This window comes from Cavia porcellus, unplaced genomic scaffold, assembly GCF_034190915.1.
Source record: "Cavia porcellus strain 051 isolate PalLab524CR breed Dunkin Hartley unplaced genomic scaffold, mCavPor4.1 scaffold_7, whole genome shotgun sequence".
NCBI classification, from domain to species: Eukaryota; Metazoa; Chordata; class Mammalia; order Rodentia; family Caviidae; genus Cavia; species Cavia porcellus.
The window spans coordinates 28,310,236-28,331,629 of NW_026947490.1; the positions used below are offsets into that span (position 1 = coordinate 28,310,236).

At 50.9% G+C, this 21,394-nt stretch overlaps 1 protein-coding gene across 1 annotated transcript; it reads right to left on the bottom strand.

The window, feature by feature from the left end:
* Positions 1–1,717: 1,717 nt before the first annotated feature.
* LOC100721495 (sialic acid-binding Ig-like lectin 11) lies at positions 1,718–14,263 on the bottom strand. The gene is made up of 13 exons (XM_063254022.1): positions 13,129–14,263; positions 12,667–13,059; positions 12,249–12,533; positions 11,711–11,758; positions 10,799–11,062; positions 10,516–10,563; positions 10,183–10,437; positions 9,826–10,110; positions 9,524–9,620; positions 9,149–9,230; positions 7,549–7,700; positions 4,520–4,613; positions 1,718–2,431 (listed from the first exon to the last, which is right to left on the bottom strand). The coding sequence occupies exons 1-13, from the start codon at positions 13,166–13,168 to the stop codon at positions 2,258–2,260; spliced, it is 2,217 nt and encodes a 738-aa protein (XP_063110092.1). The 5' UTR covers positions 13,169–14,263; the 3' UTR covers positions 1,718–2,257.
* Positions 14,264–21,394: the final 7,131 nt, after the last annotated feature.

Consider the following 21,394-nt stretch of genomic DNA (forward strand, 5'->3'; position numbering starts at 1 on the left):
CTTCAGGTGGCCTTTCCACACCCAGAACACTGATTCAGTTCAACTGAGTGTTACAAGTTGATCATTAGTAAATCCCACCACACAGCCCATGGTTGAATTATCCCCAGGCAAATGGCACGGTGGAAAGGCTGGAAGAGGAAGCTGCTCACATTACAAAGGCCAGGAAGTAGAGAGAAAGCAAGCAGCTGGAGACCAAAATGAACCCTTCCATGCATGGATGAAAAAAAATATGCATTCTGCAGCTGTTGAATGGAATATTCTGTAGTCTGTGTAGTCCATTTGATCTAGAGTGTAATTGTATTCTAATATTTCCTTGCTGATTGCTTCATCTGGTTGATATTTCTGTTGGGAAGATTGGGGTATGGAAATCATTTACAACTCTTCCTTTATGTCTGTTAGTGTTTGTTTCACAAGAAGAGTGCTATGATGTTTGGCACATATACATAATGGTTGTAACCTCTTAAATAATCTATCCCTTTATCAAAATACAGTTATGTGTTTTGTGTATTCTAATGATTTTAAGTTATTTATGGAACATGAAGAGACCTACTGCTACTTGCATTTTGATTCCATTTGATAGGGATGGCATTTTTCCATTATTTTCTTCATTGTTTGTATAGAAGGTGATGAAGCGAGGTGTTTCCTGTAAGCAGCATTTGGTGGGTCTTGTGCTTTGAAGTCACTCAGAGTGTGCCTCTTTACATTAGAAAATTGATGTCAGAGTTATTACAAGTTTGTGCTTGTTCCTATCGCTTTTGTTTTACTTGTGCTTGTATCAAATATTTTACTAGCTTCTCCTGGTTATTCATATTAGAAATTTGACTGCTTACTGTGTTCCATTGTCTGATCCTTTCCCATTTCTCATTTGTATATCTACTCTACTGTTGAGATATATTCTTCCATGGTGTCTTATGATTATATTTAGTTTTTTCCATTTCTGTTTTATTATTCACTCAGGTATCTTTTATAATGCTGGCTTAGCGGTCATAAGTTCCTTTATGTGTATCTCAGAAGGTCTTTGTTTCTCCTTTGCTTCTGTGCTTGGCAAAGTTGGTTGGTGGTTATTTCCTCTCAGGATCTGAAAAAAAAGTATTCCATGCCCACTTGCCTTTTAGAAGTTCTTCTGGGAAAATAACTTCACACTAGTCTAAACTAGTTTAGGTTAAATGACACTTGGTACTACTCACTTATAAATTTTAATAGTTCATTTTTGCCCTACATTTTGGCAATTTACCTACAGTGTACAGTGGAGAAATTTTCTGTTTGGAATTCTAATTGCTTCCTATGCATGGATACAGATGTCTTCTCTGAGACTGGGGCTATATTCTGCTCCTATGTCACTGAACAGTTTTCCTGCGAGTCCTGTCTGTATGTCTTCTCCTCTGCCCATTCTATTATACATATATTTAAGCTTTCAATGTTGTCCCAGGCATTTCCTATTCTGTTAATTTTTCCTTTTTTATCTTTATCTCAGTCTGAATGTAATATTGTATGAGTTGTTTCAGACTATTATTTTTTCTTCTGTTTGGTTTAGTCTTTTACCAGGGCTCCAAACTGAGTGTTTGAACATGTTAAAGTCCCAGGGTCATTCCTCAGGGTGATAGATAGATAGATAGATAGATAGATAGATAGATTCAATCAGATGAGGTTGTGCACACCAGTAATCTGTGATTAGGGAAATAAAATTCAAGAAAGACTTTTGCAATTTTCACAGTATTCTTTTCAACCAAACAACGACTGAAACACACAGGTCAAACCCAGGATGCAGCCCTGGGTTGGAGACTCCCCTGTGGGTGTGGAGCAGAGAGCAAGATGGCACTCAGGGATCCACACCTGAGGATGGAGGTGGAAAGGGAGGGGTGACAGAGGGAGAAATGACCTTGCAGTCCAATGACAGCCTCAGGATGGTCTGCAGGATTAGGCAGCAGAAGCAGCCCCCAAGGAGCCCCGGTTGGGACACAGTGGTCAGGTCTGGGAGTTCAACACCTGCTGTGTGTCCCTGGCAGGAGGCTGCTGGCGAGGAGCTTTCTGCATGCAGAGCTCTGGATGTTTCATGGGAATTGCTTCCCTCGTGCCCATGACAGCCCTGTGAGTCAGTCTGTTGTGTCATTGACAGAGGAGACAGCGTAGAAAGTTACTTGCTCAAAGTGTGCACCCAGTTCTGCAGTCAGGGTGTGGGGGATACTCCCGTTCTATTCACATGGAGGTCAGCTGGCCTGGGAATCCTTCCTGAGGAGTCTTGGGAGCCTGGCGTGTGTCACTTCCGGATCCTGCTCTCTGTGTATCCCGTGGTGCTGGAGTCCTTCGGTTTCTGAGACACCTGAGGCCTCAGTTCCAGGAAGCTGATGGAGGCGTAGTGAAGCTCCTGCTCCTCCTCCACGGTGGACCTAGCAGGTGACAGGTGGTCTGACCCAGATGTACTCAGGTGACCCTAATGTGAATGAAGAAAGGCTACCAAATTGAGATGATGGGGTCTGGAGAGAGCAGGGAAGATCTATAACCTGCCATAGAAACTGAGTAGTTATTCAACATTTTATTCATTCTCTGGGAGGCTAAAAGACACAACGATGGGTAGAGAAGAGGCATGGAAACTGCAATTTAGAGGAAGCTGTGGGAAACCAAGGTCTCAAGATTTATTCATGCTTTCCTGAGTTTACAAAGCCTGCTCACACCTGGCCTGTTATGTTTCTGGTCTCCTCACTCCTCGATTCCCTAGGGTCTAAAAGATACTCTAAGTGGAGCTGTGCAAGTCCTGGGAGAAGAAACAAGAAGCCAGTTCACCCCTTCCATGAGTCAAGCTGTGGAAGCTCCCAACCCCAAGAGCATCCAGCTGATCTGATGCATGCAGGCTGAGTGGTTACCAACTGAGGTACGAAACAACTTCATGCTTGTGTTCTTTGACTAACTTTGCTGGCCTAGAGCCGGTAGTCTGAGCATCTATTGAGAAGAGAACAATATGTAATACAGCAAATATGTGGGATTTCTTTCTGTCTTGTGTTTGAAATCCAATGTTGTTCTCACTGTTTTGGTTTTTTTTCCCCACTTTATTGTTTTGTTTTAGTCACTGTTCTGTTTTCATTGGTTTTATTCCGTTCTGTTTTGTTTGACTTATGTCTGATGGGCAGCAATTTTGAAGAAAACAAGAGGCATTATGGTAGCCACTGCTGATTTCTTATTATCTTGTTTTGAAGTCCTGTCGCACTTTCACTGTTTTGTTGAGATTGATTTTATTGTTTTTTGTTTGTTTGTTTGTTTTAGTCTATTTAAAATAAATTTTTTTTTTGTCTTTTTGATACAGGGTCTCACTGTGCAGTTCAGGCTGGCCTTGAGCTCACTTTGTAGGCCAGGCTGGTCTTGAACTCGAAATGATCCTCCTGCCTCAGCCTCCCAAGTGCTGGGATTACAGGTGTGAGCCACCACGCCCAGCCTAAAATGATTTTTTTAAAAAGATGCTATAAGTCTGTGAATTGGGCCAGTGTTTGCTTCTGATTCGGTAACTCCATTTTCCAAACACGTGTGCTCTCAGTGGCACAGCATGATGACATGAGTACTCTGTCTCCACATTTCATCACACACAACTGGTTTCGTTTGAACCTAGTTGATAAAGTCAGTTTTTGCTTTAGCCCACTGATGGGTAATGTGGGAGACATCAGATAAAAGATAAATAAGTCCAAAAATACACATTCTGTATCATCTATCTTGGGGACTCCCCAGGAACATGCAGATACCCTCATTCCCAGACCACAGTGTGATTCATCCCACCGGTGCCCGAATTCCTTCTCTTCCAGTGGATTCTTCGGATTTAGCCGGTGATGCTGCCTGTGCTCATCACTGAGGTGGCGCATGATGCATTTCTGAGGCTAAATCCAATTCAACAGCCTGCCCAGGATGGGCGCGCGGGGGGGGGGGTGGTTCCCGTCTCCTCTTAGGGCGCTCAGACCTCACGTAGTTATTTGCACAAGCTCTGGCTATGGCTTCATTCATTTCTTCATTCACTCATTTGTTCACATCTGATCAACAGATGCTTGATACCAGTTATGCCTGAATCTTAATAATTGCCCACATCATAAAAATCTTCACAATATTTCACTGGGAAACATTTTCATCCCCATTTCCCCAATGGGAAGTAACTATTCCCAAAGCACGCATGTGATTACAGCTCAGAACAAGATCAGAGCAGAATCCTGCACCCAACCCCTCATCCCAGCCACTGCTAGGAATTTGGCTCTGATCAACGTTAAGATGTTTATCTTTTACCCATCAGTGGGCTAAAGCAAAAACTGACGCTATCAACTAGGTTCAAAATAAACCAATGGCCTGTGGTTTAAATGTAGAGAAGGAACCCCCTACCACACTCTTGGGTCACTCACAAGGACACCCTGAGAGGAAAACACAGAGCTCATGCCTGCTCTCTCCACACCTGCCCATGAGCCCCTTCCCCTGGCTGTCTCCTGCATGGTGACAAGGAGACAAGGTACCATAAGGACACAAGTGCAGTGAGCTCCAGGGGCCCCCTCACCAGGTCACCAAACCCAAGTGTGGCCTCAGGAATCTGGATCTTGTAGGTGGGGGTAGAATGAGGGTGGTCCTGAAGACCCCCAAGTCTATAAGTCCTGGAGGAGGGGAGAGTGAGCTTAGTGAGAGGAGGTTTTGGCCTCTAGACTGGGGGACCCAGAACAAAAGCTTGTAAAGGCATCAGGAACTCCTGAGTCATAGCAAAAGAGGTGGTCATGGTTATTCAAGGGTTCCTCACCGCACAGGCAGGACACGGGGCACAGGGGGCATCCTTCTCTGTGGTCACCGCCCTTGCCACCTCCTTCTTGCAGGACTTCATCCTGAGGGAAGAGGCAGGACCTCACTTCCCTGGCTCACAATGAGCAGCAGGATGCAGTCCCTGCTGGAATGATGCTGGGCAGCCAGCTGAGGGTACGGAGTGAAGGGCACCAGCTCACCTCCACAGTGAGATCTGAGGACACTCAGGGTGGTCGGGATGCGGGGCGGGGTGGCACAGAATTCTGCTTTGGTCGTCCCACCAAGCTGCAGTTCTCCCAGTCACAATCCTGTCCTGACACCACACACAGACACACACACACACACACAGACACACACACACACACACACACACACACACGCAGCCTTCCATCCCAGACCACCTGGAGAAGACGACACAGACACAGAGAGAGAGCAGAGCAGTGACAGCAGCCCCCCTGAAAGCTGCATGCACACATACACCCCAACTCTCTTCTTCCCTGCATATGACCAAAACTGAGACCCTGACCCTGCCCAAGTCCTCAACTCTCAGACTCCTCCTACACAGCCCCCACTGTGATGTTCTCCAGCATCCGAAGAGCAAAAGGACAGGGACCCTGATGCACCCCCCATTTCCAGACCCAAACTGTCTCAGGAAGCCCTGTGCCTTTGCTTCCTCAGATCCACCCGCTCCTCCCTAAGACCACAGCCCTTAGCCCTTCACCTGGCAGCAGCAGGACAGTGGTACTCTGGACCCTGTACACATTCTGTGCCTCGAAACTGAGCCTGAGGCCGGGCTCAGCCCGCCGTGGAGGCTTAGGGAGCTGTTGCACAGGCTGGGAGACAAACAGAACACCCACCTAGGCCTGCTCCCCACCCCCACATCAGCAGCCTGCTGACTCAGGATCAGAGGCCGAGTTGATAGCAACAGAGGTACAAAGGCAACTGAATTCTTGTGCTCTTTGATTGTCTTGTTTTTGAAATCCGATGTTTTTCGCGCTGTTTTATTTTCTTTCATTATAGTTTTGTTTTCTTCAAAGTTCTGTTTTCATTGGTTTTATTCTGTTCTAATTTGCTTGATTTTATTGTGTCTGAACATGTGGGCAGCAATTTTGAAGATAACAAGAGGCATTATTGGCAGCCATTGCTGATTTGCTATTGTCCTGTTTTGAAATCCTATATAACTTTCACTGTTTTGTTTTGACTGGCTTTATTCTGTTATTTTGTTTTGTTCTCTTTCAATGAAATTGAAAACATAAAAGTAAAAAGGAACAAACTCCTGCTTCAATTTAAGACCACTGGGGTTGCTGAGTCACACGCAATGCCCTGTGGGTTCTGCAGACCCACTAACCTGCTGCCACCGAAGCTGTGCCATTTTCAGTTCCCACAGGAACTGCTAGCGTCCTCCTCCCCTTTGATTACGCTGTTACTCTCTGGATTGTTGCTGTGCTTGTTCTGGTGGCTGTCGCAGGTGCTATGGTTGTGCTGCCTTCCACCCCAGTGGACCTGCAGGCAAGGTCTCCAGAGCAGCAATCGCACTTTCCTCCACCGCCCAGGACAGCAACATACAGGATGGGAACAGTGACCCGAGGGGGCTGTGAGGTAACTGTGTGTCTGTGTGACACTGGCGTGGATTCCAGAGCCTATGCAGGCACACACTCTCCCACTGACCCCTGACTTGATCCTAATTTGCCTTGAAGAGGAGAAGAAACAAGAGGAACTCAACCACCGCTCTTTCCTGTCACCTCCATTTCAGCCAAGCTAGCGTGCTAAAGCCCCACGTCCTCACACAGCCTCCTCTCTCACCTCCTCTCCCAGGCCTCAGCTAGAGCTGCATGGCTTCCTCCCCTCCTCTCTTCCTGCAGGATCCTGCTCTATTCTTACCTTTCCAGTGAGGTGGTACCTGCCAGAGTCTACAAACAAGCAAAGATATCAGTGCTGGTTACCATATCTGCATAAGAAATAATAAGAACTCGGGAACCTAAGACCACACGTGTTTATCAGCCCACCACTTCTGCAGGGAGGAATCAGGCCCTGCCTATCAGGTCAGGGTTTCAGGAAAGGAAACCCATGCTGAAGGTACAGGCCAGGGCTACAGTTTCCCCTGAGGAAACTGAATGGGCAGGCATGTGCTTCCCACCTCTCATGGTTGTGGGCAGGGTTCATTTGCTGTGGGTCACAGGACTGAAGGTCTTGGCTGAGGCCACCCTCAGGCCTGGGCCCTGGTCCTCTCCCTGTGGGCACTGACATCATGCCAATTTGCTTAAGCAAAGACAGCAAGACAGAAGCGAGGCTCTTATACAATTTAATCACAGGGCTCGCTTCCCTTCCGCATTGCTGCATTCCTGAGTTAAAACCAAATCTCAAGTCCCAGCCACACTGAAAGGGAGGAGGCACAGCAGGGCTTGAACCCCAGAGGGCAGGGCCTGCAGAGCAGAGCAGTGAGAGCTGCCCTGCAGAGCCCCACTGGCCAGGTGGGCTCACACCTGGTGGAGGCCATGGGAGGCAGCCCCAGGTGAGATGCCTTCTACAGGCCCCGCACAGGGTGCTGTAGGGAATCCCTTCCCTCTACCCACAATGCCCTGCGAGTCAGTGATCATGTGCATTTAACAGAGGAGGAGACCCCAGAGTAAAGCAACCTGCACAAAGTCTGGGCTGAAGTGGGAGGTGAGTTCTGCTGTTACGGAGAGAGTCCCCTCTGCTGGTCAGGACCCTGGTGACATGGAGATCGGCTGATTCAAGCAATGTACCGTATGTCACCTTCCAGAGAAGCCCAGGCTCAGCTGCTGGCCTGCACATCAGAGCCTGAGCTCTGAGTACTCCGAGGTGCTGGGGTCCTCCTGGAAGCTGAGGGTGCTGTAGTGAGGCTCCTGCTCCTTGCCGGGGATGCTCACACCTGCAGAAGGGGCTGGGCTGTCCAAGTTGCCTGGACACTTGTCCTGGCTGTGACCCTGATGGGAAGGGGAAGGGCATGGAGTGGGATGATGAGAAAAAGAAGGAAACAGAGGCCAACCAGGAAAGTGAGCCCGTCCTCTTCCTCTGCTCACTTCATAACCATGGGCCCCCACGGTTCACTCATCCATCCACGCATCATTGGTTCATTCACATCCATTATGTAAATGCTTGTTAGTAACGATAAATTCCTCTTAGTAACTGACTGCCCACTTCACAAAATCTAAGAAGTCCCTGTAGGTCACTGCTATAGCATCTCCCAGGTGGATAAACCTAGGCTAAGCACAGATTCCCACACCACACCTGTAACTAGCAGTCAGGCCTAGCCTCCAGCCAGAACCCTGCTGCCCAGGGGCACAGCTGCCCTATCCTGGCCCTGCACATCATCGGGAAAGCGGAGCAGACCCACGCGGCCCCTCACCCAGCCAGCAGCGTGCAGGGACACAGGAAGTAACTGGCCTTCAGATGAGCCCCTGTCTCCCAGCAGCTGGGACAGGCTGCACAGGAGTGGGCGGGGCACACGATCAGGCACTGGCTCAGCCTCACAGCCCTGGGGCGGCTCTGGATGCAGGGCTCAGGCACACACAGTGGGGAGCTGTGCTGTGAGCCCGGGACACAGAGGAAGGGACAGCTGAGGGCAGCCCTGACTGAGTCCTGCTGAGCAGGAGCACCTCTGTCTGCTAGGGCCCTGCAGGCCAGTGGCATTTGTGGCATTGGTTTGAACTCTGGAGGATCTGGATGTGAAGGGACTGAGGTCAACCACGTGTGTGCACACTGTCAGTGTGACGGGCTACCAAGAGACCCTGGACAGCAGGCTCGGGTGGCTTCCCTGTGGGCATGTCTGTCTGCAGCTGTCACACTGCTGCTGAGAGGGCTGAGCACTCTCTGTGTCCCTCTGCAGGAGAGGACACCCTGAGCTCAGCCCTGCTCCCTGCACACCCTGGCCCTGCACCTCTTCCCTTAGCCAACTCTCATCTGATCTCACAGTGACAGCCACAGCCCCAGGAGCTCGGGGAGTCCCCAGACCTGAGTGTGGCTCAGGGAGCCCTCTGTGCAGGTGATTTCAGATGGAGGGGTACAAGAGCCCCTAAGGTCTGCAGCAGACAGGAGTGTTTTGTGGGATCCCTGGCTTCTCTGTTGCAGGGGAGACATAGGAAGGAAAAGAGGGGCTCGGGGTCCAGAGGGAAATGAGGGGACACGAGTGAAAAGGGCCCAATAGGATGTGAGCCCAGCAGTGGGTGAGGCCTGGGCAGCCTGGGCTGAGAGGGACCAGAGGGAGCTCAGCCCCTGGGAGGCTCTGGCTGCTGCTGTGGGACTGCGCCACGGGACCCCGAAATCAAAGCCCATTTGGGCATCAGGTGTCTCTGCTTCATCGTGGAGGATATGGTCACAGTCATCTTAGGGAAGTGACCATTGGGGTTCAGGTGCACAGACGCTCCTCACTCACCTTGGAGACAGAAGCAGGGCCAGGCGGTGCGCCCTTCCTCGCAGCGGCCATCCTGCTGTCTTGCTGCCTGCGAGTCTTCATCCTGAGTGAGGAGGGCGGGAGGCAGCAGACTCTGCTACTCAGAGTGGCAGTGGAACTGCTGTCCCTGGCTGAAAGATGCTAGTGGGCCGAATGAGGTCTGGCAGGCGGGGACCCATCCAATGGGAGGCTCCCGGAGAGCGGAGCAGACACCTTACAGGGGCTGGGGTCAGGGGCTGGCACAGACGCTAGGCCGATTCCCGCCACCACAGCCCGGCCAGACCCTGCACACAGCCTTCGTGGGGTGGAGACCAGGCCGGGCCTCCACACCTGCCGACCCTCCTGCACCCCTCTCACCTGGAAAAGATGAAGCAGGCACAGAGAGAGAGCCCGGCAGTGATGCCAGCTCCTAGCATGGTCCCCTGTGGGAATCCTGCCCCACGTCCTGGGTGTCCTGTGGACAGCAGGGTTCAGGGTGAGGGCCTGGTCCCTGCTACCCTCCACAGCCTTTGCTTACACCTTCTTCACCGAGAGCCAGCCTAGGACAGAGCCCTGTGTTCTGCATGTCCGGTTTCCTTGGGTCTCCCCCAGCTCCCTGTGTCCCATCAGTCTCAGAGTCACCTCCTTCCTCCTGAAGATTGGATCTCTTGGCCCCTCACCTGGGAGCAGCAGGACAGTGGCGCTCTGGACCCTGTGCACATTCTGTGCCTCGCAGCTGAGCCTGAGGCCAGGGCTCAGCCCGCCGTGGAGGCTCAGGGAGCTGTTGGCCCAGGGCCCGGCAGAGATGGTGGAGACCGTGAGGGAGGCGTTGCTGCTGTTCCCCTCCAGCAGCATCTCCCCGAGCCGCCAGCTCAGGGAAGGAGCAGGCCGGGCACGGGAGGAGCACTGGCAGCCCAGACCCTCAGCCTCCTGGGAGCACCAGGGCCCCAGCAGCTGGGGGGCGTCTGTGGGAGGGAGGAGAAGGGTCACAAGTGTTCCATTTCCCAGGTCCCATGGGTCCCCTCCCTACTCATAGCGCACAGAGAGGCTCAGAGAGACACTGCGGGTGCCCAGTGGGTTCTCTGTGTGGCAGGTGACATCTCCTTCATGCTTCATCTGTACCTGGGGAAGCTCCAGGACCCCAGAGGCTGAGAGCCTTGAAGAATTCAGGGTCTGTGTCCCCCAGGCCCAGCTCAGCCTGGCTGGGGGGTTGCTGTGGGCAACACACACCAGGCGCAGGCTCTGGCCCTCCAGGACAGGCAGGGATGTGCCGTTCTTGAGGATTTCCAGGACTGGGAGGGAAGAGGCAGAATCCGTGTCAGGTTCTACCAGCAGCACAAGGCCCTAGTTCTTGTGTGTCCCTCTCCTACCTGTGCTGTCTGCTTGGGACACTGTCACTCTCAGGTCTTCAGGAGGATCTGCAATGCAGACAGGGAATCGGCTTTGGAAGGGTTAGGGCTCCCTCTGGGCAGAGGGTCCATCCAGGAGAAGGAGGAGGGAGGAACCGTCATCCACTGGGTCCCCAACACAAACTGCCCATCCATGCATGCAGATGAGAAGCCAGATCCTGAAGGCCTGGGGTCCCAGCCCCCTCAGAGCTCTGCCCCTACCCCCTCTCTGTCCTTCTCAGAACAGGTGGCTCTGGTCACTCACACTGCACTGAGAGATGCAGGGTGCCACGCTGGGAGCCCAGCTCATTCTGTGCTCGGCAGGTGTAGCGCCCCGCGTCCCCAGGCTTCACCCTGGGCATCTCCAACTTTAGGGGTCTGGATTCTGAGGGAGGGGACCAAGAGAGCACTCTGCTCCCCAATTCCCAAGTCAGAGTGGCAGGGGGCTGGCTGTCAGCAGCACAGAGGAGCCGCAGAAACTGGTCTTTCCGGACTTGCAGATAGGATCTATTTCCCTTGTAGTCCAGGCCTGGAGAGAGAAGCAGAGGCTGAGACAGACTCTAAACAGTGGGCTGTGGTGGGGGAGAGGAATGGAGAGAGACAGAGGCACAGACAGAGCTGAGCCTGGACCAGTGCCTCTTCTGGTCACTTCTATCCCGGGAAGGGATGGACACCTTGATTTAGGATATTTCCCCACACTGAATGCCATTCTGTCCAGGGCTGCCAGGATTCACTCCTGGTGTTTTACTAGTGCTGTGGGATGGACACCAGCCTAGGACCCCAGTTTTGCTTTGGACAGCATCGAGCCTCATTACCCACCATGGGTCTCTCCGGCACTCACATCCCGGGACCTGATTAGAAACGCACAGTCTCAGCCCCTTCCCAGGGCGCCTGAGTCAGCACTGGCAGAGTCTGGAGCCCCCAGAAGTGGTGCTTTAGGTGGAGAAGCAGCTTCCTGGAAAGGCGGCTGCAGGGGGATCTTCACAGTGGCATTGGCTGTAGACGTCACCCAGGGGCCACTACAGCTCCCAGATAAGGCCAGGTTGGGATTGTGCCAGGGCAGTGGTTCCTGATGCAGCTTTCCGCATGGGCCCCTTCCACACTTCCCACCTCGGTGCCTCGGTTCCCATGGACAGAGACCCGCTCCCATGCAGCCTGGGCAGGGACTGCCGCCTACCTGTGCCACCTGCTCCAGAAAGGCGTAGGGTCGGGCCCTGAGGAGGATCTGGAAGGAGAGGCACAGTGAGGGCTGGGTACGCAGCTGGCCCGTCCTCCTCACCACCACCCTGGGAACCACCAGAAACAAAATGGGAAGTGGCACAGCGTGGGCTAGCGTCCCCATGGCTCTGCTCTGCAACCTGGGACCAAAGCCCAGCTGCTCTCCGCAGTCCCCCTACTGCTCCAACAGAGCCCACGGGCTGGCGGCTGATCAGTGACAGGAACTGATCTCCGCAGTTGAGGAGGCTGCCAGTCCGAGGTGCAGGCACAGGCAGATGCAGTGACAGGAGAGACCTGTGTCCCGCCTCTTCCATGGCACCTTCTCTCTGTGCCCTCATGCAGTGGGAGGGACAGGGTCTCTCTGGGGCCCAGGCCTCAGTCACCCTCACCTGGGGTTCAGGATTCAGTCTATGAATCTGGGGGACACAGACTCTCTGACACTGTACCCTCCTCTCTTTTGCTCCCCCAAACCCCCAGAATCTTAGCCCAGCACTCACAGGACACGCTGAGCTTGACGGTCCTCTCCTTGGTCACATGAATTGTGGGAAATGTCACCTGACAGGTGAGAGTGGTGCCATGGTCCTGAGGGCGGGGCCTGAGCTGGATCTCTGGGGTAGTTTGCCAGCTAAATCTCCATCCCAGTGATGTCAGGGCAGCCCCAGTCCAGGAGAACCTGGGCCTCATGGTCCCACTGCAGGTCTCAGGCATGGAGCACACCAGGTGGCCAATTTGACCAGACACCAGGGGCTCTGGGATGTGGATGTCTGGGGTCTGTGTCAGCTCTGGGCAGGAGACAAGGACAGGACAGATCTCAGTGACAGACCCCTCAGTCCTGGCGTCCCACACTCCAGGACCCTCCAACCTCCATGTCTCTGGGTTTCTCCTGAGCACTGACACCCCTTCCAGGCTGCTTACCTGTGACAGTCACGGTGAGCATCCGAGTCACATAATTGTACTGCATTGTTCCTCGCTCTACTCGAAAATAGTAAGGCCCACTGAGCCCCCTCTGGGCACCTTCGATCCTCAGGGAGCAGTTGTGATCCCCAGGATCCCCGAGGAGCTGGAAATGATGTTTCTTTGTCACTGCACCTTTCTTGCTGGGGTCATTCGTGGCCACAAGTTCATCGGTTTTGTGGTCGACTCTGTGAGTGTTCCTCTGCCGGTACCAGTAGCCATAAGGCGGGGTAGAGGGGTTCCAGCCATCCTGGGGGTAGGAGAAGAAGCAGGGCACCAGGACACACAGGGTCTCCGGCACCTTCACCGACTCCTGCACCAGCAGCCAGTAGCTTGATTCCTCCTGCAAGGACCCTGAGGGGACACAGAGGCTCAGCTCCATCCCAGCCCCCAGAGGGGAGCCCCAGTGCTCCCCAGACTCACCTGCCCACAGCAGGGGCAGCAGCAGGGCCAGCAGCAGCATCTCTGCTCCAAAGGGTCATGTACTCCTGGGAGCCTTTGGCCTTGGGTCTACCCGCCTGTGATGGATGCCAGGGAGGACACCTGGGGCCAGGCTAGTGACAGCCACAGGGGAGAAAGCTCAGGAAACACATGTGTCCTCCGAGCTGCCTGACTTCTTCTTTCACACTGGGGGAGGCAGGGCTGGGCCCCATGCGGGACTTGCCCCACGCAGAGGGGTCCGCAGGGCTCAGCCTCGGGCAGGCTGTGCTGGGCAGAGGCTCCCAGGGGTACAGGAGAGCAGTGGCCAGGTGCAGGCAGGGAAGTCCTTTCCCTCGTGGTCCCAGCAGTCATCCTATGCTTCAAGGTCTCCAGGAACCTGGAGCATGGGCCACACCCCTGTCCAGGGCCCTCGCCTGGCTGTGACTCCAAACCCTGGGGTTCCCCAGCCTGCCTCCCCAAAGGCACTCAGCTCCCCTACCTACTCAGATGTCTGCAGGAAGCCACTCCAGCAGGGTGGCTGTATGTTCTTTCTCGTGTGGTCAAGTTTGAGCCCAGGGCCTTGCGGGTGCAGGCAAATGCTCAGCCCTGAGCTGTCAGCCCAGGTTGGGCTGTGGCTCTGCTGGAAGCAGAGGTTGCTATACAGGTGGGATGCGATGGCTGCGGCTCGGGCGACCCGAGGAAGCGGTGGGATCTCCTGAGGAGAGTGTGCTTGTGGGAGGGCAGTGCAGATCTGCAACTGGGCTGCCCTCGCTGCAAGTCTGTCTGTCTGTCATCTGTCTGGCTGTGTCTATGACCCTCTCTGTCCTGTCTGGGCATGTACGCTGCCTCCTCCTGTGCTTATCTCTCTCTGTCTCTGTCTCTGCCCCTGCCCTGTCTCTGTCTCTGTCTCTCTCTCAACTTACCCCAGCATTTGTGGGCTCAGTCCCTGCAAGGAGACCCATGCACCCCACTTCCCCGCTGACTCTCAGGCATAGCCCCCTTGTTCAGCCTGCAACCCTTAGGCAGGGACCTGACTGCCACCAGTGTGGGTCTTACCTTCTAGGAACCTCTCCCACTGCCAGCTCTGCAATCAGCTGGGCCCAGGACAAAGATGAGACTTGGGATCCCTTTTACAGCATGTGGGTGATGTAGGGAACAGAAACTACCAACTTGCTAGCAGTTTAAAATGCCTAGTTCCTGTTCTCTAACAGTGAGGAATGGATTCTAGGAACAACAGAGGTTAAGAATAGGAAGAATTTATTGAGAAAAAGAAAACTTCTACAGGAATGCACCCACAAAGAGGGTTGCCTAGCAACCCTGTTTCTTAAGCATGTTTGTTGACAAAAGCCACGAGGCAAGGTGGGTTTAAGGTGGTACAGAACTATAATCAACCAATAAGATTACAAATAGAGTCACTTGGGTAATACTAATCCAATGGAAATCATAGGATGGATGTGAGGTGGGACAAAACTATGTTCAACCAATCAGCTTACAAGTATAATTGCTTAGGTAACATTGATTCAGTGGGAAATCACAAGGTGGGTATGAGGTGGGCCAAGACTATGGTGCACCAATAAGGTTACAAAAGTACAGTCTGCTTGGGTAATACTGATTAAGTGGGGATCAAATTGGGATCCCCATAGCAAGTACACATGAAATAGATAAGGAGATTCCTGAAGAGATGGGGTATGGAGGTTGGGTCTCCACCCCAGGGTGATGGATGTGTATGCAGAATTTAGATCACTGCTGTTCATTCCTAGGTTATGTATGTGGGCATATTCCTTTCATCTTTTGTTTTGTGGTCTGGCTCTCAGTGGAGGTGTCTTTCTCCTCCACAGTTGCAATGTATCCTGTCTTCCATACTGGCTCCTTTGAGGACCCAGTCCCTCAGTATTATAGGTCTGACCACCTATCATATTTCTACCTAACCTAGATGTCTATAACATGGGAGAATCTCTCCTTTGTTGTCATGGACTCTCTTCTCCTGTCTTGGTGTTGATTTTTATGTTTTAACATTAAACAATTCGTAGATAGGGAACTGGGCACTGTGGCCCACACTTGTAATCCAGCATTCAGGGAGACTGAGGCAGGAGGATTGCAAGTTTGAGGTCAACCTGAGCAATTTAGTGAGAGCCCTATGACAATAAAAGGGGTGGGGATATACCACAGAGAGAACACCCCTGACTTTGATCCCACCACAAACAAAACAAAAGCAAACAAAGGGCTAAATTATGGTAAAACAAACATAATGTAATATTTGTCATTTTGACCATTTTAAAGCATCTTTTCCACTGCCATGAAGTACATTCCCATTGTAAGAGTGCACTCAAGAAAGTTACCCATGGGAAACTGAGATTAGAGAAATAAGTGAGATTTGTTGGGTTGTTAGGGGCTGTAGCAGTCAGCAGTAGCTAATTTGGGCAGTTGAAGCTGACTTTGACCCTTTGTTCTCCTGTCTTTTTATACCCATCTGCAGGCTCATAAGGTAGAAGGTTGCCATGGATACCATTTCATACCATCATTGCTTTGTGTGTGGAGCCACTGAAGCTGGAAATAGACCATGTGTGCAGTGCTGAGGCATGGCCATCCTGAGAATAAAGATCACCTGGGGCAAGACACTTGCAGAAGCTGCTTCAGCCCAGAGAACACCTGAAATAAGCAAAGTTTTCAGGGTTAGGGTGGGGTCTCAAAGGGAAAAAGGCAAGGAAAGAAAGCAAGTAGTGGGAATTACAAGTGCTCTCATATTCCCTCCTCAAGGACATGTTTTTCCTCCCTACAGGGTATACATTCCTTCATAAGGCAGTGGTTTGCAGTTGGGTTGACTGGTAACAGGGGCAGCCAATTCCATCGTGCATACCTGTTCTACCCTGATTTGAATCCTATCTCTTCTCCGACTAATCAGAAATGTCCCCAAACTGAGGGACATTGTCCCCAATATTATGATGATTATTGACCCTGTGACTCTTGCAAGGGTGGAGGTTCCCACTGAGCAATTTACCATCCCACCTTTGAGTCTCATAATACGATTTTTCCCATTCCTTTGCTTCTTGTCCTAATTTGTCTCGAGTTTTTTTATGATTATCTATGAGTTATTTCCACAGAAACAGCACTCTTAAACTGCAGCCCAAAGTCCTCCCTGTTCCATGAGGAGTAGGTTAAGTCCTCTTCTGTTCTGCTGGACTTCTGCCAGGGAGTCCACCTGGTTGTGAAGCTGTTCAGCTGCTTGCTGCACCCCTGTCACACTCTGTTCTATGCCATGTGTTACTCACCAGAGCTTTTGGGGACCTGTTTCAGAGTGGACTACTGCTCCTGTGCTCATTCCGAGCCCCCCGGCTATGCTTGTCCCAGCCAGTATTGGCAAAATAGCAGCTCTCCTATGTCATGTCTGGTGGTTGACAAGCAGGCTTTGGGCCTCTGGTTCTCTCTGGGGATGAGCATCATCACTCAGGGGATGAGCATCGTCAGGAGGCAATGGTCCATCGAGTGACTTTTTGTCTATGGCTTAGGCATTTGAACAATGCATAAGTGCAGAAAAACCAGAAACCCTGAGGCGCCCAGGAGGTGGACTCTGGTTGGTGACCTGGTCTGGTTGCATGCAACCTGGTTATTATTCTGTCCCACACAAAACTCCTGTCCAAAAATAGTAAAGTGTCATGAGTAAAGGTATGGGTTCTTCTTCTTCTTCTCCTCCTTCTCCTTCTCCTCCTTTCTTCTTCTTCTTCTTTTTCTTCTTCTTCTTCTGGGGAGCAGATTATTTTACTGGATACAACTATGGGTGAGGAAGCTATGGCATCATGAAAGGGTGGACTCAGCCTTAGACACATCCAATAGCTCTCAGCCATGGTGGGGGTCTGACACATTTAGAAGTTGGTCAGTGTCATTAAGCATCTGGTGAATTCTGGATTTTGTGCTCACCTGGTCTATGCCGACCTGAATGTCTAGCAGAGATGAGACATTACTCTTTGGAGGTGCTTAAGGAAAACCTTTGGTCTTGGTTCTTTGGGGCCATGCAACTTTTGGGAGAGTGCAGGAGAAGGGGTAGCAGGCTTTGGGGGGTGGCACTACCATTCTTGATATGTGAATGAGGATTCCTGGGTCTGTCCCCCCCATTCTTTGTATGTGCATATGAATGCCCCAAAGGAGCCTGATTGCCCAAACTAGATTATTAATATCTGTTATGGATTAGAAACCGGTGATCAACTTAACACCAGCTAAATTAAATCAGTATGGTGCTGAGTGTAAATGGCCCACCTGAGGACAGTTGCCAGTATAAATAGAGACATGAGCTGGGAGTTTAGCTCAGTGGCATAAGTGCCTGCCTGGCAAGTGTGAGGTCATGAGTTCGAACCTTGACACTAAAAAATAAATAAATAAATAAATAAATAGAGACTTGGAGAAAAGTAGGGCATTATGCGTTCTAAGTGTTGCTGTTTCGAGCTGTTGGTTTCCTTGTAGGAGTTCCCCTGACATGAAGTAGGCCATTATCATTGGAAGAGCTCAGGACCTTGTCACTGAGAGTAGCTGTGGCTGACTCTGGGGAAACTTTGGACCTTACATTGAGCGTCACTTCCTGGCTCCAGAGGGGAAGATGTGTGCTGTTTAGCCTCCAGGAGAAGCTTGTCGTGCAGGCTTCCTGGCATGTACTTGATTGTTATTATCAAAGGAGTTCAGGAATCTTTGCTCAGTAATGTTTGGGAGAGCCTTGTCCAGTTTAACTGATATTTTCATCCCGCCTCAGGTTCTTCATACTCAAAAACTACTTCTTGGGGACCTGCTGAAAAAGGGTACCAAAGGAGTCATCTTTCAAATCTAATACAGTATTCCAAGTTCAACTGGATGGGAGCAGACTAAGCGGAGTGTGGGAGTTTGGACCACTGGGTGCAAAGCGGCAACTGCATTATTCACAGCGCTAAGATGCTGGACTGGCCTGTATTCACTGGTTCCAGAGTTTTTGATTGGCAGGAAAGACATATTCCAGGGGAACTGACGTTTTGCCTCAAGTAATCTCAGTACATAGGCTTAATTCCTCTCTGTGACTCCACCGTTAAAAGATATCATCTTAAATGCACTGGTTTTGCCCGCCTCACCAATTCTACCACTAGGAGGTAACTGGCTGCCAAATCCAGTGGGCTGTCTTTTGCCCAAACCAAAGGCAATTGCTCAGTCCAAAGGTCGAGTCCAGGGTCCCTTTTTGTCTAGCTCCATGAGGCAGTTTCCCTCCTGTAAGGGAAATGTTAGAAACCTGAGCTTCTTCGGCAGAGGGGAGCTCTCTTTTGGTAGTCAGGATGGTTTCTGAGGGAAGGAAAGAAACCTGAGCTCACAGCTTGCAAAATAGGTCTCAGCCCAGAAGGAGGAAAGAGCAATCAGACATAAGACAAAAGTGGTCTGACCATTTGTTGTTTGAGCTGGACTTGCCAAGGCTCACGTAAAGAATAAGAGGGTTGGTCAGCTGCCCCCTGTAGGTTTATTTTGCTGGTTAGAAGTGGGGCCACTGGCTGAGGGACTATGTAAATGTCAGCTCCCACATCCAGCAGGAATTAATAGGCTTTCCCCGCAGCAGTCATGGTTAAAATCTGTTCCCTGGGCCAAGAGAAAATTTCGACCCATGACCCCATCAGTCTGAAACCTCCCCTGCATCCACCATAAGCACTTTTTCTCCTTCCTTGGCAGGTTCGGACTCTCCTGCTTAAGTGTCCCATCTCCTTACTGGGATGGGCTCAGTGGGGCCTCCTTTGGGGCCGCTTTTCATCCCATTTCTTAATTCCTTCCCTGCCTGTTCCTCCACCTTATGCTAACATCACCCCCAACTGTTCCTCCTGGGCTTTGCTTTCTATTTTCTGTCCTCTCTACTATTATAACCCTTCAGAGCCACCTGTACCTCACTGGACTATAGTCATTTCAGCTAATCCGTCCAACCTCTGCAGTTTATGGCGAATGTCTGTCACTGATTGCGTCACAAGGACATGTTTACCATGTGAGCATTCCCAGCCTGTAGGGAGCCCCATGGGGCGAATGTGGGATAAGCTTCCCGAAGGTGCTTGAGGAAAGCGGAGGGTTCTTGTTGGTCACTGGCCACTTCTGCTACCCTTTGCTAATTTGTGGGTGAGTGTGTGTGTTGGGATTCTAATTTTGGGCTTCTTGGGCCACACACATGTCAGCCTATCTGTGACTTCCTGTGGTGTTCTGGCCCTTCTGCTTTGACACAACTTTCTGCCTCCTTTCGGATTTTCTCTCTCTCCTCTGGGTAAACAGAGTAAGGGCAGTTGCCGACGGTTGGTGTGGTGAGTCTTAAAAACAGAGATGCAACCAAATTAATCAGAGTGTGCGGCTGCTCAGAGAATGGGGGATTCTGAGTTTTCCAGTTACACAGGCCACTGAACCGAAACAGAGTTTATATGAAAATGGTCTGAATTACCCTTCAGGTCCCGGCACCACTGTTCCCTGGAAAGGCAAAACAGGAACAGGGAAGGAGGACAACACTCCTTCCACAGCTGGTGGGGCTCTCTCCTGTGCTGCTGTGTGGAATGAGCTGGACCCACCAGGTGAGGCTCAGCTTCCCGGGAATTCAGATCTTCCTGTTCCGGGGTGGGTTTCCAAGGTCGATTAGAGGGTGGGGTTCCTGATAAGGCAGAAGTTCAGAAGAAGCCAAGATTACCTCTCCTGAGAATAAGGGCACTACAGGTGGCTTCACATTAGATGGCTTCTTTTGAATTACTAGTGCCTGCTTGGAAAATTCCAAACACATAATTTAAGCCAGGGATGAGACACTCAAACCGCTCCTATCCAGAGACCAATCAAATATGGAAGCTGATCTGGATGTCCTGGGTTTCTGGTAACTACATTCTACACCCCGTTGGCTATCTGAAGGCTGAGTGTTCCCTCTACTGGCCACCCAATCATAAGGGCGGGCCATTTCAATTCACAAAATGTCTGGAGCTTTTTCCTTTTTCTTTTTTTTATTTTAACCCAGTACTTCTCAAAATTGCTAAGCATTCCAGTACAGTTGGCATGCTGCCCGTCGACCCCATGAAGACCACAGTTCCACAAACCTGCAAACCCCATAGTCTATCTTGATGATTTCCCTGGAAATTTTTTTTCTTTTCTTACTTAGCCAGACTGATCAGAAAGAAACAAAAGCAAAAATCCAAGGCTAGTAAAACTTGAGAAGGTGGTGATGGTGACCTTTGCTGGTGGTGGGCTGCAAACACATTTGCCCAACACAGAAATAAATATACATGAAAAAAAAACCACAGCAATTCCAGGGAGAAATGCATTGCCCCTCACCTCAAGTTTGGAACAAACTCAGAGAGGAACCTCCCTGATAGACTTGACAAAGCAAGTCTCAGGCTCCACAAACAACCAAACATTAGCACAAAACAAATCCCTGAGTGAGCCAGATAGTAACTGCCAAACAAAGAAACCAGAGTCAGATTACAAGCGCTCACCTTGGTCAGGTGCAGGGACTCGATTGTTTTAGTCTTATGGCTATAGGTATCTGGTCCCTCAGCTGCTCCGGGGAGGCTGGCTAAAATCAATGGAGCACCCTGCCTCCCAAGTTCAGCTGGGGGACAAGGAGGCACTAGGGTCCCCCTCAAAAGAGGACCTCCTTGTGGGTAAATCTCACTAGGGCCTTCAAATGTAATGGCATACTCAAGAAAACTACCCACGGGAAACTGAGAGAAAAGAAACAAGTGAACGCCAGAAATGGTGGTGCATTCCTGTAATCCCAGCATGCAGAAGGCTGGGGCAAGAAGAGGGTTGTGAGTTCGAGGCCAGCCTGGGCTACAAAGTGAATTCAAGACCAGCCTGAAACTACAGTGAGACTTTGTCTTGAAAAGACAGAAAAAGAAAGAAAGAAAGATAGAAAAAAAAAGAAACTTTAATTGGAGCTGCACCAGTCAGCAACAGCTAATTCAGGTGGTTGAAACTGTTGACCTCGATTCCTTTGTTCTGTTTCTTTTTATACCCATGTAGGAGTTCACAAGGCCTGGGGTTACCATGGATACCACTTTTTGCAATGCTATCATTGCTTTGGAAGGTCACAGGACCTTCTTATACATCTGGTTACCTGACACAGAGCGGGTGGGCACCAGGCACCATCTGGTCACCTTGAGATAAAACTTTTTGTTACTCTTTTCATAGATTTTGATGGTCAATAAAGGGAGAAGAGGAGGCCTTTTGGGGATTTGGTCAAAGTTCACTCACTGTTCAAAGTCTAACTGCTAGCTAAGCATCTGAACTATAATCTACAAGCCGTAAAATAAGTGAA

Excerpts from the sequence above, each read along its gene's own strand:
- LOC100721495 (XM_063254022.1), bottom strand. The coding sequence starts at position 13,168 with ATGCTGCTGCTGGCCCTGCTGCTGCCCCTGCTGTGGGCAG. Across the intron at positions 12,534-12,666 it reads GCTCACCGTGACTGTCACAG|AGCTGACACAGACCCCAGAC; the intron begins GTAAGCAGCCTG and ends TCTCCTGCCCAG. Across the intron at positions 11,759-12,248 it reads CGTCAAGCTCAGCGTGTCCT|ATCCTCCTCAGGGCCCGACC; the intron begins GTGAGTGCTGGG and ends CTCTCCTTCCAG.